Source organism: Polyergus mexicanus, unplaced genomic scaffold, assembly GCF_030449975.1.
Source record: "Polyergus mexicanus isolate NDT 795.1 unplaced genomic scaffold, iyPolMexi1.0 SCAF_6, whole genome shotgun sequence".
Classification (NCBI taxonomy): domain Eukaryota; kingdom Metazoa; phylum Arthropoda; class Insecta; order Hymenoptera; family Formicidae; genus Polyergus; species Polyergus mexicanus.
The window spans coordinates 6,363,944-6,383,832 of NW_027223326.1; the positions used below are offsets into that span (position 1 = coordinate 6,363,944).

Here is a 19,889-nt window from a genome sequence, read left to right on the forward strand (position 1 = left end):
TTTAAATATTTGCAAAGGAATTAGTTATTTCAATCAAGCAGTAAATATATTTGAATCTGTAAAATATATGAAATAAAAGCAAAGTATGCTTCTATTTGCAAATAAAAAAAATTTGTTTTTTATTTTTATTATACTAAATTACTTTCTTTAAAAAAGCATATTTAATTATTAGCTGTTTGTTTCAAAAACATAGAGTTCTTTTATTTCAATAAATATTTTTTATTTTCAAATAAATGTTTCGTGAAATTAAAATTTTAAATAATCAATTCTACAAATTATAATTTTTATTACATGCAAATAATAATCCATTTAATAAAACAAAATTTTTCAAATCTAGTATATATTTATTTAAGTAAAAAAATCAAAATTAAAAAAATATATTATTTTGATTTAAAACATTTTATTTTTAGTGTGATATCCGATAGTCAGAGATTTGAAAAAAAGTATCATTTTTGGCGTGTATTATCAGTCCGATATTTCCTTAAGGCCAACCAACTTTTCGTCGAGCCGAGAAATCGGGGAGGAATAATTTATTCCGAACGTGACATTCCGCAGGTAAACCGAGCGCGGTTTCGTTTTCGTCCCAACGCGATTTAGGAGAATGTAAAGTATCTTAAAAGAGATACTATTCCGACGACATAAATGGCGAATGCAATTCACTCACTTCAACATGAGGAACAAGCGCACGCGCACTCGATAGAAGATAATTGCATTGCCGTAAATCGAATCACGTTGAAGCTTGCAATAACATTGCTGCAACATTGTAATATTGCATATTGCAGTTTAATGTTGCAGAAATATTGCAAAGACATTATTTTACAATATAACGTTAGCAATGTTACAGCAACATTCCGAAAATATTACAAAAAAGTATTCAATAATCGCTAGTTCATTCGTTTACCACTATGCAGCGCATGTTGTTCTATCTATTCCGCATTTAGTTTTTAGTCATGATGATTATAAAAATTTACAAAGAGCGACTAGTAAGATTAAAAAGATATAATAACTATTTTTGTTAATTTAAGTCGTATGATATGACCCTAATACAGGGGCTCAGACATTGGACTAAGAATTCTTTTAATAGTTTCCATTCTTATATAAAATCAAAAATTTGATAATAATTTTCTAATATGTAAAAGATACTTCAGATTTTAATAAATAAATTTTGAGATTATATAAAGACAAGAGAGATGTGAGAAAACTCGTATGCGTAAATTCACTACAATCTTTTTGCATCCGGATACCTGAATATTTCGGATACAAAGAAATTGTGAATTTACACAATTGCAAATTGAGTTTTTTCTTATTTCTCTTAGATATTCTCTGTCACTGAAGGAAGTCGAATGTGTACTGAAAAATTTACATTTTATAATTTCGTTATTATTATAATACAGAAAAACTATATATACGCTAGATCCTGACTCTTATAGGCCTAATTTCTTATTATTTTTTTCATATGTTAAGGATATTACGTCGATAAATATACATAAAGCATTATTGCATATATATTATATTGCTATGTTGCTGCAATATTTCTGTAGGCGGACATTTTACTGTTGCTGCAATATCATAACAACGTTGCAGCAACATTTCGCAATGTTTCTGCAATATTGCAATCTTGCAGAAAAATGTTGCTGCAATATTATATTGCAATATTTCTGTAGGCGGACATTTTACTGTTGCTGCAATATCATAACAACGTTGCAGCAACATTTCGCAATGTTTCTGCAATATTGCAATCTTGCAGAAAAATGTTGCTGCAATGTTATTGCAATCTTATGGTGCTGTAGTATGGGGTTAGCCTCTTCGCCTTTTCTTTCACCCTTCGTATTGCATATTCGTTCTCATAAGAGACTGATGTGATTCTTACCAAACATAAATTCATCCGAAATCAATTACGCAGTATTTTTTTTCTTATTTTATATAGCGGGAGAATATATCATCGTGACCGAGTACTTGAGTTTCCCACTTTCGGTGAAAAGGCGGAATCTGCGATTTTAATGTATGCAGAACGCGACATTGCGGACGATTTCGAATTCGCTTTCTTCTGCGTAAAATTAGAGCCAATAGATCGAAGACTGTTAGGAACGAGAGAACGGTCAGCTTTCTGACTTCTTGGCATTTAACTAATGGCAAAATTAGTAGTTTTCGTCACTTACTTTTCTTATGTAGTGAATTATTTCATTTTTTGTAAACTAGTCCCATCTGAAAATTTTGTTATATATTTTATGATAGATTATAGATAAAAAAATTGGATTTAACATTTTATGACCGTGTATGTAAGTAATAATGCAAAACTTTCCCTTTCGGACGCCAGAAAAGAAGACTATATATATATTTGCAAGTTTTTTTTTTTTTTTTTTTTTTGGAGAGAACTACGCGGCGGATCTATTTGAAATTTTGTTATATATATTTCGAGCAATGTGTAAAAGAAAAGTTATTTAAAAAAATCGATTAGTTTGAAAAATAAAAAAGCGCTTAAAAAAAATTTTTTTTGCGGTGTATACAAGATTGCTTAGCTTAGGATGATCTGAAACGAAAACTCAAATAGAATTTTACTTAGGTAGGGCATATACCTCGGATTTTGCAGAAAATTTGAAAGTTTATAAAATGACGCTGCGCCATTTTAAGCAAACGTTGCATTCTTTTCATCAAAAAATCCGATTTTGTTATAGCAAAAGCAAGCGAGTAATTTTAAAAATTTCAAGAATTCCGAGGTATATTGGTATGTCCTAGATAAATTAGGATTTGGCGGTGCCAATCGAGCCAATGCAACTGATCATGAATTGGCCGCGAAATCCGGCGAGGCCGAAGGCGCGACCAATCGTCTCCTCGATATACATGCATATATTGCGCGATACGGAATCGGGGAAAGTCTCGTTTGCCATGGAAACGAGAGCCATTTGCCGAGGGCCGATGTGCTGGTTTTATGTAAGGTGAAAATATATCGTCTCTCTTAGGAGTGCGCGGCTACGAGAGGAAAGTGCACCGAAACGAACAGAAACGCCTCTTACGAATCACGCGCACGTAAATAGCACGCGCATCGCATGTAACGACACACCGTGTATATCATTTATATATGATAGTTTGTTATTGCACTGAAAAAAATGAACTAAATAAAAAAAAATTTTTTTTTTTATTTAAAAAGATTATTTATTTAGGTATTTATAAAGGAATTTGTTATCTCAATCAAACAACAAATATATTTGAATTAATAAAATATATATAAAATAGAAGTAAAGTATGCTTTTGTTTGCAAATAAAAAAAATTTGCTTTTTTCATCTTAATTATACTAAATTACTTCCTTTAAAAAAAACATTTTTTTAATTTTCGGCTTAAAAAGATTTTTTTTTATTTCAATAAATAATTCTGTTTTATTTTTAAATAAATATTTTTTATATTAAAATTTTTAATATCGTAGTTTAAAAATTATAATTTTTATTACATGCAAATAATAATTTATTTAATATAACAAAATATTTTTGAAAACAAAGCCTATATTTATTTCAGTAAAAAAAAATCAAAATTAACTAAACGTATTTATTTGATTAAAGAAAATTTTATTTTTGGTATGCAAAAAAAATAAATGTAATAAATAATACAAGAGGGAGTTAAAAATTCGACACGTATATTTATGGCGCCGCTATAACGTGGCGCATTCTCAATTGTTATATTGATTTATATCCCGAGAGAGAGAGAAAGAGAGAAAGAAATATTAAATATATAATAATAAATATATATATATATATATATATATATATATATATATATATATGTAATAAATAAACGTCCACAATATACAAACTATTGTATAAAGTAAAATACATAGCAAGTTATTTTCTGTGTCAATATATTATGTTATATTTATTAATAATCAAATGGCGTGAATACAGATATATTAATAGATAATTTATTATTGTATATTGAAATATCGTTATTTATCTATTGTCACAGAACCTTATTTCAAAAACGCATATTATATGTCTCCTCAATAAATAATAATATATAATTATAAAAAAGTTATACAATATATGTTACTCTTTCACAACCAATTATTAGTATTATACAATCTAAAATCGAGACAATAATCAATCAATAGTTAAGACAAATAGAAATAATCAAGACAAGATCACATTATAGTAAATTTTGAAAACTAGGGATACATGATTTTTCGCCTTTTTGGGAATTTGCTCTATAATACTTAACAATTATATTCAATATGGATATTTTTTAAAGATAAACTGCAAAAAATTACAGTCCTACGTAGATATATCACAATAATGTAGTTGTTCGATTATTTTTGCCATTTAAAGAATATTGGATTAAATTCCAATAATATAATAGAAAATTTCACTTATTTTGTGCGCGCGTGTGTATACATATATACAAATTATTAAAAGTTTTCAGTAGAAATGCATCTCAAATCAACGATTATTTCAAAATTGCACCGTTCGACTTGAAAGAAAGGATATCCGTATGAAAACAACATAAGAAGAAATCGACAAATACTGTATATAGACGGTATTAATATGACAACAAAGAGAAGATATAATAGAGGGCGAGAATCAGCTAAAAGAGTATCAGGCAATTAGAAAGAGACGAAATCAAGTGAACTGGCTGTCCTTGTCTGTTAGCGCATGCGCAGAGTAGAGTATACAGAGTCCGGAGAGTACATTAGCATAATAAAAAATATTATAAAGTTATATTTTAAAGAAAATTAATACAGATTTTTAAAAATCTAATAAATGTTTTGTTATGACAGAAAATCAGTTAAAATTTATTAAAAAACGTATTTTGCAATATATATGTAGACAAAAATTAAACCATAAATAAATGTAATAATTATAATTTTAAGTGTTAAATAAAGGTAAATTTTAATTTACATTCACAAATTATTTTAAAAATAAATTAGTTTCTTAATGATCAAATTATCAATTTCGATATATTTTAATCTTTAAAGAAATCACAAAAATTTTGTTTATATTATTGTACAAATAAAATATATAATTAAATTCAATAAACGATTTGCATATGATTCAAATAATAAAGTAATACGAAAAATATATTTCAGTTAAATTGTTATTGCAACAAATTTATTGCTATAAAACTGCTAATACTAAATATCAAAAACTGCGCATGCGCGAATAAATAATGACAGGTTACTTGATTCTATCTCTTTCTAATCGTCTGATGTTTCCACTTACACGATTACCTATGGCTCCCGTCCTCTATTATATCTTCTCTCTGTATGACAAGGATTATGCACCTAACCTAACCTAACCTAACCTTTGCGACTTCTTGTTCGATACGCCTGTATCCGGAACATCGTGTGACCTTCATCTATATGTACGGTATGCGCCCTTTTATAAGTACGGTCTAGATTAAAGAAGTTTTCTTGGTAAGGATAACTTTCGGTGGTTTGTCATTTTTTTTGCCTTCCGAGAGGTGGCGATCGAATTATCGAATATATTCGATATTTCTGGCTGGATTTGAATTCGAGCCTTTCGACTCTTATATATATACAGAGTAATAGCCCCTTCCCCCTCCCCCCTCCCCCTCCCCCTTCCCCCTCCTCCCCTTCTGTAATAAACGAACACCACTTTCAATTAGATTTTCACCTGAAACTCTATTAACCATATTACAGAGAGAGTACGGGGGGGAGAAGGGAGGGAGGATAGAGAAAGAATAACTATGTAAGCAGAAGTAAAAAAACTTAATAATATATATATAAAAAAAAATAGAATAAAAAAAATTAGTTATGTCTTGTTCCTCGTGGCCCGCGGTGTCCGGGCGATGTTTATAGCGGGCCAGGAATAAATGCACATGATACCATTATATTATATATATATATATATATATGCTAAAGAAGGTCCGAGCATAGGACCGAAACGTCCATTAATAAAGAAGAATTATAAGAGAGGAAAAACAATCTGCGTATTTTTTACCACGCTCAGGCTCATAATAATTAGCCATTATTTATTCAGATATTAAATATCAGAGAGCCTTTAATTTATTATTAAAAAAAAACTAATAATATTAAAAAATCAATAATATAAAAAAAATTTAATTTAATTTTGCTAAAAATTGTATCTATACGAAATTCAAATGCTATAAATAAAATTAATGTTTTATAAATTAGAGAGAGATAGAGGGGGGGGGGAGGGAGAGAGAGAGGGGGAGAGAGAGGTGCGCTCTCTTAGCCGGTCGAGTTGGGATGACAGCTATTTTTTTCCCGATTTAATGATCACGTACGCATATGGATAAAGTTTAAACGGCAAATGAATGTCTCTTCAGTCTCGGCCCCGACAAACTGTAATACGTATACACCTTCGCGAAGGAAGGCTGGGTGGATAAATCTCGATTCGAGAATGATTAAATCACAACCGATCATTCATTACTGCCACGCAAAACGTATTGAAGAAATGCGCGCCAATCGCGGGTCCACGTTATCGGCTCCATTTATCGAGCGACAACTGAGACACGATCCGTTATGATAAATGGACATCTGATAAACGTCACGCTGCTTTTACATTGCGATAAAGTGCATAGCGTAAAAGCAGGCCGCAGCTGCACGCTTGTGCAATCCGACCTTGAAGCTATTCGAGTTTTCTGCATAGGAAAATATCCCAAAAGTGTGAATCTATTAAGTTGAAGCTGCTTGTGTTGTATGTTTTTTCATTTTTTTTAAATTATTGATTTCTCTCGTTCATAATAACTTAAAAAGTACTTAATGAAAAGATACTTTATTATAGTGTTTTGGAAAGCTCTCCAGATAAGCTACAAGAATATGTAATGAAAAATAGGGGGTTCCATTTAAAAAAACGTAAGTTGACCTTCAAATGACCTTGAAAATGACCTTTAATATCAAATCCAGGGTCACGATTAAATAGCCCTCTTTGTTCCCTACAACTTTTATCCGAGTCGTTTTCCTTCAAACATTGATCCTGAAAAGTTATGAGGGTGAAACTTTTAAAATGGGACATCCTGTACAAAAAGAATTGTTACAAATTAAAATAAATATCTTTGGTGACTATAATGATAATATAGCGTTAAAAAAAAATTAAACATGTTACTTTATTAATATCTTTTCTGGAATTGACATATCCAAGTCCGAACGATCTTAATGAAAATAACTAGAAGAAGCAATCGCGCGTGCGTGCACTGGTCTAAAAGACGGATGAACAAAGAGAAAGTTAGGTTGCACAATGAGAAACGAATATCTTAATTGCTTCTTAAAAATTTCCATAGAACGAAAAGTTATTAACGTTCCAAGTTGATGATCATCTATTAAGATACCCACCGATCCGCGAGAGATAATAATTCTCTCCCACTTCCTTGAGTAGATATAACACGCGTTCTTCGTCGACCGTGTGTTATAATTACTGCGTTCGCGAATAATTCGGGTCGCCAGAAATCCATCCGGGCCGTTTCTTCGCCGGCGGATAACCGCCGTTATAACCATGCTTGACCTGAATTATTTTCCCTGCAATGTCGAACGGCCATTGTTCCGATGGACTTTCGAACGTTCTTCCGTATGCACGCGCGAATCTCACTCTTCATTTATCACACGTACAAAATTGATATATGCATGCAGCGCTACAACTACGTGGAAACAACGAAATAGAACGGTACAAATAGAAATGCAATACGTGGGCGGACAATTTTCTTTGAAGATATCGAAGCGCTATTCGAAATTTAATGATTGTTTTTCGGCCTTCTTTTAAATTTTTAATCGCTAAATAAATAAGAAGATATAGAGATAAAGAATATATATATATATATATATATATATATATATATATATATATATAAATTTTTGTATTTAATACATTTTTCTTCAGTGTATATATATATATATATATATACACTGAAGAAAAATGCACTAAATACAAAAAATTTTTTTTATTTAAAGAAATTATCTATTTACTTGAATTAGTAAAATATATATAAAATAAAAGCAAAGTATGCTTTTGTTTGCAAATAAAAAAAGGAATAATTTTTTTTATCTTTATTATACTAAATTATTTCATTTAAAAAATATTTTTTTATTCTTGGCTGCTTGTTTTAAAAGCACAGATTTCCTTCATTTTAATATAAATAATTTTTTATCATCAAATAAATATTTTTTTATATTAAAATTTTTTTTAGGGCGGGAGGGAGGCCCTCCCATCACTTCGCCGCGCGCCTAGCAACGCCTAGCCTTCCTAAGTAGGAAGTCTCTTCTCGCCGCGCGCTTGTGCAAGGCATGGATTGGCCCATCTTTTTAAATTAATTTCTCAATAATTATTACGAAAATCGCAAAATGGTAATGGACTTTTCTTCTCGGTTTCCTCAAAAAACTGCTGATACGGGCACTCTGTTACACCCTATATATATATATATATATATATATATATATATATATATATATATATATATATATATATATATATAGATTTATTTTGAAAAGTGCCATTGTGTTTGCTACTTTGAATATTAATTATAAATTAATTTGTCTGTCGTAACGAAATAGATGTCTACAAAGTTTTCGAATTATCGCCTGAATCTCATAAAATTATGACATCCACAGGGCATTAATCGCGAATGATTTTGTAATTGCATTTCCAGCTATATCTCTAAGGACTTTCTCTCACTGCAAAAAATTGCTTAACTCATACTTAATTAGTAGACGGGATAGTTAACTAGTACTAGAGGGTATTCGATCGATCGGGATATACGTACACGGCATCATCAGGCGAAACATCAGGCCACGCGGCACTTCCTCTCCTCTTCTCTCGTGTGCCGATATTTCCAGACAAATATTGACACACCAACGTGGTGGAGTAGTCACACATATTCTTTGAAGCTACTGTTCGTTTGCAAGAGCACACAAAGACCACGGCGGGACGAGTTTATTTGCCTCGGTTATTCTTTTACGCCTCCGAGCGATTTAGTAGCAATTAGCGTAGCTCGTTATTACGTTATTATCCTCTGAGAACAAATTGCTAGAATGACATTAGCGAATTTTTTTGTCGTTGACTTTTGTTTCCAACGTTGCTCAACGTACCGAGTATTTTCTCTTTCCATTTGTGCGAAAGATCTTATTTATTCGTTACACATAGATTATTAAAAGTATATATATATATACAAAATTATTCTTACAATACTTAATATTTATATATTTAAATATATTCAATGTAATTTATAGGGGTAATTAAATTATATGGATAATTAATTTCGTATAACGTGCTTATAAATTTAATTTTCTTTTTTCAAGAATTATTTTAAGAAGATTAATTATATCTATACTCTTTCTCTTTTAGGCTGAAGAAATCAATCATATCATAGCCATGAACCTCGCGCTGCATGGATTTTTGCTGCAGGGTAAGTTCTACAATTCTCTATGAATTAAATTAATAAACGATACTAAGTTGATGTTGAAAAAACGTAATAATAAATAAAACGCAAACTTTATTTATTATCTAACTTTTGTATATGTATACAGAGTGGCCCCGAACATTCCAATCAGATTTTGAGATCTTATAGGAAATTTAATTCTGAATAAAAAATTTCCTATAAATATGGATCAAAAATTGCTTTCTTAAGAAGTTATCGCTCAAAAACCTCTGAAATCGTGATTATTTGACACATTTTTCCAAATATCATGGAAAATGTGTGTCTTTTAAAAAAAGTACCGAAATCAAAGTTGTAGAAAATTAAATTATCTTTCAAATGAGATCAAAATGATTGTTGTACGTTCCATAGATTTCAATAGAATCAGTTCCAAATGTACAAAAAGTGCTTTTGTTATTTATTGTTAGATCGATTAAAGTTGAATCAGGAGGAAATCCGTAAAGCGACTGAATTGGTCATTACTCGATGCCGAAAGTGTATTGGAGGTAGGGGGGGGGGGGGATTTTGAGAACAGTTAATTTTTTCACGTCTTTATTCATTTTCTACTATTATGTGCTATTTTAGTTTAAAAAAATTAATTTTATTTTCATAAAAGAAAAAGATTTTTATTTTTATCGTATTTTCAAGAAATTTATTGAGTTTTATTTTCTTTTTATCTTTTGCTCTTCCTTTGCATCAAAAGTTTTTGAGCGATAACTTTTTAAGAAAGTATTTTTCGAGCCATGTTTATAGGAAATTTTTTGTTCAGAATTAAATTTCCTATAAGATCTCAAAGTTTGACTGGAACGTTCGGGGCCAATGTATATACAGGATGTCCGACAAGTAAGTGATCAAACGAAAGATGGAAGTAGATTGGGCCAAACTGAGTCGAAAAGTCCTGAATTATTTTTCTTTATAACGCTTAATAAAGGAATTATTATTGAGTAAAGTCTGGCCAATCAGCGCCAACCTTTAGCCGGGCGCACGTCGGTGAGCCGCGCGCCGTGAAGTGTGCCCCTCCGCAGCCTATCAGGCGCGCGGTTCACCGACGTGTGTCCGGCTAAAGATCGGTGCTGATTGACCAGACTTTACTCAATAATAATTCCTTTATTAAGCGTTGTAAAAAAAATGATTCAGGACTTTTCGACTCAGTTTGACCAAATCTACCTTCACCTTTCGTTTGATCACTTATTTGGCGGACACCTTGTATATAAAGGGTGTTTCATTTTAATTTCCCCAGGCAAATATTTCGAAAAATATAAAAAATACGAAAAAATGTTTTGTACAAAAATTTTAAGTCTTCAAAGAGGACATAAGATGGTACCATTGGTTTGACTTTGAAAAGTTATTTGAAGGTCAAATGAAGGTCACATTTAACTTTTTAAATAGAATACTATATTTTTTATTGCATATTCTTGTAGCCCATCTTGAGAGTTTTCCAAAATACTGTGATAAAGTATTTTTTCATTAAGTACTTTTGAGTTATTTTATATTTTATTCTGAGATATTTTGATTTAAAAAATAAAATATCTCGTAAAATATTCAGTTTTCAATAATCTTACCGTAATATTCTTATGTACAGAATAATGAGACAAATCAATTAGTATAAAAAAAAAAAATTGTTTTTAAGAAAAAGTATGTAATTATTTACAATGTATTTTCTTAAACAATTATTTGTTTTTTTTTACACTTACTGATTTGTCTCATTATTCTGTACATACAAGTATTACAGTAAGATTATCAAAAACTAAATAGTTTACGAGATATTTTATTTTTTATATTAAAATATATCAGATTAAGATATAAAATAACTTAAAAAGTACTTAATGAAAAAATACTTTATTATCGTGTTTAGGAAAGCTCTCAAGATGGGCTACAAGAATATGTAATAAAAAATATAGTATTTCATTTAAAAAATTAAATGTGATCTTCATGTGACCTTCAAATAACTCTTCAAGGTCAAACCGATGGTACCATCTTATGTCTCCGTCGAAGTCATAAAACTTTTGTACGTGCGAAATATTTTTTTGGCATTTTTTATATTTTTCGAAATATTTGCCTGAGGAAATTAAGATGAAACACCTTGTATATTATATGAGTTTATAAAAAGAGAGATGTAGAGTTTAAAGTGTTAAAAACATAAAATATTTCGACTTTGCCCCGATATTTTTTCTCGCCTTTATTTATCCAGGGGGGTAAAGAGGGGTTATTATATATCTCAAATTGAGATTATTTTAAAAAAAAATCTTAGTATAGCACCAAGTAAATTTCGTGCCCTGTGCACATATTCAGTTTCATAGAAAACTTATTTTTCTATGAAACTAACGCATTACTATCCGCGTTCTGGCTCTTATTAGCCCGCGATTATTTGAAATTTGTAATAAAATATTTCTTCAAATCATACGCAAAATATCTTTAAGATATCATTATATAAACACTGTTGGAAAATTGAGCTTAAAACATATATTGCATGTCCCAAACGGTCCACACAAATTTTTGTGTTAATTTAACATAGTATAGATATGTTAAACAATGACACTAATATTATATTAATATTTCAATACAAAATGAATGCAAACTTTATAGTAATTTGAAATAAATTTTGTGTGAAATTGGTCCTTTTAATGATAATATTAACTTGGAAAAATATTATTGACAATGTGTAGTCACTCTTGTCTTTATTATGAAATAAAATCAACAATTTTTTCTGTAAATTTTAACACATAAATCTCATCACTAATAATACGTACTTATCACTAATATAATACATATCTACTGTGTAAAATTAAAAATACGTGTACATTGTGTACGTTTTGACACTTTTTTCAGTTGTTTTAATAATTTCGATTTCAATTAACACAATAGTAATATATTAAATTAACACGCGGATGTGTTAAATATTTAACCCAAAACTTTTAACGGGCATATTTTTTGACATGAAAACAAATTTTCCAATAGTGTTGAACGAAATAATATTTTCGTCTAGCAAAGTATTTAAATTACCGGTCATTAATTCTTAATTCGCTTCCGCATCTCACGATTTTATTATCCCGCTTGACTCACTCCCGTATATTCGTATGCAGACAACATTTTTCCCGGTCATCCTTAGCGGGGGCAGGATGCATAAAACTCGTCGCGTCCCACGATAAAAGCAGTCTCCGTCGTTTCCGAGGATTAACTTAGCGCGGGTTTAACTCATGATCGACAATCGTCCTCGAGAAACGCCCGGTTTAGCTGTTTCGCTAAATGGGTTTTTGTGCCGAGACCAAGGTGTTTCCTACATGAACGTAAACAGGCGGCCAGTGATCGGCTGGTACGGTTCGGGAATCGCGAATGAATCTTCTCGCAATAGGACAACGGCATCGAGATCTCTGGAAAAACGTAGAAAACAGGGATTTCTCTTGTACCTGGAAAAATCAGGAAATTCTTGTGGGAATTTTATTGAGAACTAGAGAGATTTAAGAATCTTTGGGCTGTACAATAGTAACAAAAAGCTGTCAAAATTAAAAAAAAATGTTTCTCACGTTTATACTGTTTGGAATGTCAAATAAATAAATAAATTTGAATTATAAAAAGACGATTGAACACGACAAAATAATGTGGTTTTTAATGTCTTCGTCAAAAAGATAATAAAATAGTTGTAATTAATATTTTTTTCAAATTTATGACACAAACTTTTGATCGTGAATACTTCCTCACATTAACCGCAAGAAACAAAAGAGAAAAAAATACAAGTGATTTACGGGAAGATTTCGGGTTACTATAAATATTTTGCTACAATTTTTAGTAAATAACATTTAAATAAGTAAGTGGATCTAAATCAAGTTTTGCACAAATGTTTATAAAAGTTTTGTTAATACATGTGAAAATTTTTATTTCGCTGACGATGTACCTTGTCAATTTTGTTAATAAGTGCTACATCAATATGTGATTTTCCATAGGGATCAATACAAACTTTAAACTTGAATAATTTCCAAACAATTAAGAAAATTATGCTGAAATTTTGCACAAATACTCAGAAGAAGTAGTAGAACAGTTTACAAAATTTTCATATTTTGATTTATGACACATACATCTTTAAGTAAAAATTTTCTCTTTAATAATTTTCCACTTATATCCACTAAGCAGTAGGTAAGCCAAATAAATTATGTGTTCAAAATATATTATAAATATGTTTCTATCTCTTTGTTTACATATTTAATGTTTTAACAAAATATACAGTATATATTCTTTATTGTAATTTATAGTGATAAAAAATGAAAATGTTACATGCAAGTGAAAAGTATTTATTTTTCGAAAATTATTCAGTTTTTCTTCAGTACTTCAGTTTCTTCCACGTTTTTTTCTTCGTAAGTGATAAACAGTAAAAACTCGTGCAACAAAAAATTTATTTTAGAAAGTTGCACCAAAAGATTAAAAATGTTCTCTTTACGTAGAATATTGTACAAAAATACCTAGGAGATCGGGAAATTCTCAGAAAATCTTTTTAACAGCATTTGAATAGACACTTCGTGGAGAAATATGAATATTAATATTACAAAGATATAAATTGAAAGCAGATGGGAAAAAAAAAGAATTTGTTCAGGAATCAAGAGAGCGTCGGATAGCGTGGAATATGTATAATTTTCACGAAGGAGACTGAAATTCAATGCGGAACTCTCTCTCATGGATACTTATCGCAAAGTTCGCGATTTTATCGCGAAATACGTTTGCTATGACGGAGCAAAAGACGCGAAGAAATTCAATGATTTTCTTTTCCCCAACATGTAATATAAATACTGATTTACAGTGACCTAAGCAAAGGAACTCTTTCACGATCAAATTTTTACGATCAAATATGTAAATTAGCGTGAGGACTACAGTGTTCGTCAGACCACCAGCTGAGACCACGAAGTATAAAATGCAAATCCCACATGTTTTCGCACGTTGCGTGCCAGCAGCCAAGCAAATTGCAATAAACGTTTCCATAAATTTTTCTTAAACTGTTATTTAAAATTTTTCTAAACTATTACTTTAAGGTTATTGAAAAAATATCGTTGTTTTTGTATTAAAATGAAATTATTTAAAAATCTTCTTCCATATCTTATAAATGATAATTTATTACTTGTAAACGTTAAAGATCTCTTTTAATCTACTAGGATTCAAGCAAAATCCAAGACAAGACAATATTCGAAAAAATATTATATTGATATTGAACATTTTCGGAAACATAAATCTTGTCTTGAGTGAATCTTGGTAGCAAAAATCTCGTCTTGTATTGTCTTGTCTCGATTTTATTAACAATTTTTATCTAATACTGAAATTTTTTAAAAACAATTGTTTAAAATAATATTAAAATAACACAACATATAATCTTTATAATATATAATAATTTAAGATAATTATTACTATTTGTCATTTGTTTACGTCCCAAAACACTCATCTATTTGTTATCTTATCCGTTATATTATTATATCCGTTATCTTTAAAAAAATAACGAATATATTTAGCTACACAAATCAGCACATATGCTGTATGCAAAGTTTTGTGTAGCTAATTAATTGTGTAAAATTTTATATTGTTTATTGTATTGATCGTTTCTAAACTTGTTAATATAATTGTTTTTATTTATTAAATAAAATTTTTTAAATCTGTATAATATAGTGATCTTTTTTCATCTAATTTACATACAAATATACATATTTTGATTTTTTTTTAATAATCTTAACAATCTTAGTCTTGATATTGTCTTGATAACTAATTAAAAATCTTGTCTTGATCTTGTCTCGAGTAATATCATGGCTAGTCTTGATATCAATCCTATGATTTACCCTACGTATCTTCTTCTTTTCTGATATGGCTGGGAGACTTTCCGAAAGGAATTGTCTATACACCATTAACTAGGTATAGGTATTAGATATGTTAATATATGATAAACTAATATAGGTATTGGATAGGATAATATATGATAAACCAATATAGGCATTATATAGGATAATGTGTGAAAACCTCTTTTTGAGTCATATGGGAGTGTGGAGATCCGAGCGGAATCGAACCTGGAATCTTTCGATTACCAGCCTGCGACTCTACGCCCGGCGCCACGCATCGCCCCCAATCTCCAATACTCTACGTATCGTTAAATTGATCACGAACCTGGCGTTATAGACGCGGTCATTCAATTCTCTCAAACTACAATAAAGTGACATGCGACGTTCGATGCTAGATAAATAAAAGGTTGGAATCAAACGCCTACAATTCGCGATAAACGCGAATATGGGCCCCGTAATAATCGAGACGACTCGGTTTGCATGACGCATATGTACGGTTCTACTCGTTCCCGCATAAAAAATGCTGTCTATTGAAAGCCCGACGAGACGACGGAATGCGGCCTCGTGGGATATCTATGCGGGAAACGTATGTATGCATCGCGGTCGAAACACGTGGGATGTCCGAGCATCATCCACTTGTTTGCGCGTTTTATTGCAGCTCGCTTCTCCTACGGGAAAATTTTCATTGACAATTGACGAGCTTCCGTCCGCGCTAAGACCGCATGCAATTTTGTTCTGTTGATAAATCTTAACTTTGAACCGATAAGAATATAGTTGAAAAATCCGCAAAAATAATAAGGGATAGTCGAAAATGTAATGATAGTCTCATGTTTAATTTTTATCCGAGTATTTTTAGAAACACACTTAACTCTTTCGTGATAGATAATATGAAAATCATACGTATTTTATTTACACGATTAATGCGAGAAAGGTTTTAGATGTAAAAAAAAATTATTTTGGGACAGCAGCGAAATTTCTTTTTACTCTTTTGCCACTGTTATTATACGATAAATTCGCAGAGAAATGGGCAAAATATCTCATTATGTCCCTGACTATAATTTGTACTTGTCCTTTAATTAACACGTATTATTTAATTTCTTTTTTCCGCATATTCTCCGATATTATGCACACACAGTCGCTGCATAAAATTTTAGATTCATAAATCATCCAAGTTTCTTATATATTCAATTTCGAATCGCACAAAAGTTTCAAAAATATACAATAATTTTACTCAAATATTTCTTAACCCTAATATTGTATCAATTAAATATAATCGAATTGCAAAATGTGATTTCTAAATTTCAAGAAAAACTTCGAGAAATCGTAAATTACTATAATAAATACACAAGAATGAAATAGATCGAGAAAGAATGGGATTGAGCAATAAATATAGAGTTCATCTGTGTGTATTAGTGGAGCGAATGTATCATACAAAATATATTATATATATTATACAAAGATATTATACAAAGATGTTTCGCGGAAAAAGTCGTTTTGCGTTTCCAGCCTACGCGAAAGATGGCGGCAAAATAAAAAGGCGAAAGAGAGAGAGAGAGAGAGAGAGAGAGAGAGAGAGAGAGAGAGAGAGAGAGAGAGAATGAGAGGGTGAGAGAAGCTGTGCTTCTCTCAATCTCTAACAAGCTGAAACACACGAAGAGTTAAGGAGGTCAAATAGTTGGCGAGAAATGATGCTTGTCTCGTCGTAGACGGAGATCGATCGCTGCCCGATCGTTCTTACGTTTACGTCTGCGAGGGCGTTCGCAATGATGGAAACACATTTGCCCGAAGAAAGTTACCGCTTACCGTGAAGCACGTGGGAAACTCGCATCGCGAGGGTAAACGGAGAGTAAACGCGGAAAACACGCGAGACATTCGTGCCGGGAGAATCATTCATTTACGATTCCGTTATGTGGCAGATGTATTTTATCGTGCGGCGCACAACGTTAATCCTTAGCAAGGAGTACTTTTACAACGTGTTTAAATATTATCTCTCGGCGATCGAGATTTTATTTTATTTTTTCATCACATAATTGGAAAATTTATGTTGTCTTATACTAAATAATATACCGGTTAAAATTTTTGTACTAAATATTTAATACAAATTTAACACTTATTTAACACAAAATTTAACACGTATTTAACATATATTTAACACATATTTAGCAATATTTAGCATATATTTAATATATATTTAACAAATATTTAACATATATTTACCACATATTTAACACGTATTTAATACATATTTAACACATATTTAGCATATATTTAGTATATATTTAATATATATTTAATAAATATTTAACACGTATTTAACATATATTTAACGCATATTTAGCATATATTTTGCATATATTTACCATAATATATATTTAACGAATATTTAACACATATTTATCACGTATTTAACACATATTTAACACATATTTACCACATATTTAACACATATTTAACAGATATATTTAACACATATTTAATACATAATTTAACACATATTTAACATACATTTAACCCATATTTAACATATATATTTAACACATATTTAATACAAAATTTAACACATATTTAACATACATTTAACCCATATTTAACACATATTTAATAAATAATTAACAAATATTTTACGTGTTAATTTAACATATTGTTGTTGTGTTAATTGAACTCAAATATTGAATTATTAAAACAACTGAAAAAAGTATAAAAATAACACAACGTGCACATATTTTTAATCTTACACAATAGATATAGATATGTCCCTTGTTATTAGCGATAGGATTTATCTAAAAAATTATAAAGTTTATAAAAAAAAAAATGTCGATTTTATACTATAATAGGAGTGAGAGTGTGACTATAGACCGTCAATAACTTTTTTTCAAGTTAATTTCATCATTAAAGATATGTTGACTTTATACAAAATTTATTTCAAATTATTTTGAAGTTTACATCTATTTTATATATGTTTAATTTAACACAAATTTTTCAACTATCACAGTACAATGAAATTTAAAATTTAGTCGTTTAATAGAATGCCATTTAACGAAAAATTGTCTCGCATTTTTCTCGGAGTCTCGCGACTACGTCGTACTTATGTCACTTCTCATTAATATTACTCCTTGCTTCTTTATATGCAATTACGTAACGGTTAGATTAAAAGATCCGTGAAAAAGATGAGAAAAATAATTAATCTTAAGACTTCATAAGACTTCCCTGTTAATCGCGCACGAACATAAATCCACGTGTTACTTCAATGACGCTTCTACGCGAAGATATGAATTTCTTTTATGTAATCCCGCGCAATCTTCAATGCGCTTTTCATTTGGCGTACAATGCAAACGATCGGCTTTCACTTCGTTCGCGTTCGATCGGGTTGCAATAATCGAAAATTCACATTCATTCTGTGAGCACAGACATCCGATTCGAACACAACTCTCGTTGTATTTGAATTAACACTGCATTCAAGTAAGAAACGTGCAATTAAGGTATATACATAATTTCGAAAATATATATATATATATATATATATATATATATATATAATTTTTTTATTTCATACAATTGTTTCATTATTTTTATGAAAATTTTACTACTGTATTATTTGCGGAGGAAAATATTATAACTCGTAAGTGGCGAATTTTAATGGCACGTAATGGCATGTAATTATCGCTTTACAAATGTCGTAATATTGTCTTTTTCTACGTCTTTTACATATATGCAATGCCGTCTCGTAACAGGTACCGGACAGATCTGCAAAAATCGAGAGCCAGTAGTTGATACGAGTTGATACACATTTCCTCGACTTCTGTCTCGTTCCACGGACTCTCTCTCTCTCTCTTTCAATGTCTCACTTTTCTTCTTACGTAACCGCGTAACTCCGGCGCAAGGATGCGGTTAGACCTTTCGAAGCGTGTCTCTCTTGGTGCCGATGTCACGTAAGCGCACATTAGTCAGTCACGATCTTAATTTCACTCTGTCACGTGGTCGGACAATCATCGTACACGGCCGCGCACGCATACTTTCGGCACTTTCCCATACAGCACTGAAGCTTGCAACAACATTGCTGCAACATTGTAATATTGCATATTGCAGTTTAATGTTGCAGAAATATTGCAAAGACATTATTTTACAATATAACTTTAGCAATGTTACAGCAACATTCCGAAAATATTACAAAAAAAGTATTCAATAATCGCTAGTTCATTCGTTTACCACTATGCAGCACATGTTGCGCTATCTATTCCGCATTTAATTTTTAATCATGATGATTATATAAAATTTACAAAGAGCGGCTAGTAAGATTTAAAAAATATAACTATTTTTGTTAATTTAAGTCGTATGATATGACGCCAGTACAAGGGCTCAGACATTGGACTAAGAATTCTTTTAATAGTTTCCATTCTTATATAAAATCAAAAATTTGATAATAATTTTCTAATATGCAAAAGATACTTCAGATTTTAATAAATAAATTTTGAGATTATATAAAGACAAGAGAGATATGTGAAAAAACTCGTATGCGTAAATTCATCACAATCTTTTTGCATCCGGATATCTGAATATTTCGGATACAAAGAAATTATGAATTTACACAATTGCAAATTGAGTTTTTTCTTATTTCTCTTAGATATTCTCTGTCATTGAAGGAAATCGAATGTGTACTGAAAAATTTACATTTTATAATTTCGTTATTATTATAATACAGAAAAACTATA

At 30.4% G+C, this 19,889-nt stretch overlaps 1 protein-coding gene across 1 annotated transcript in view; it reads left to right on the plus strand.

Moving 5' to 3' along the window:
• LOC138934043 (serine-rich adhesin for platelets) overlaps positions 1-19,889 on the plus strand; it is an 84,890-nt gene that overhangs the window by 23,973 nt on the left and 41,028 nt on the right. Inside the window, exon 2 of the mRNA XM_070297426.1 lies at positions 9,304-9,364. Coding sequence (XP_070153527.1) covers positions 9,331-9,364 — 34 coding nt within the window. The 5' untranslated portion in view covers positions 9,304-9,330. The remainder of the gene's footprint in view (positions 1-9,303; positions 9,365-19,889) is intronic.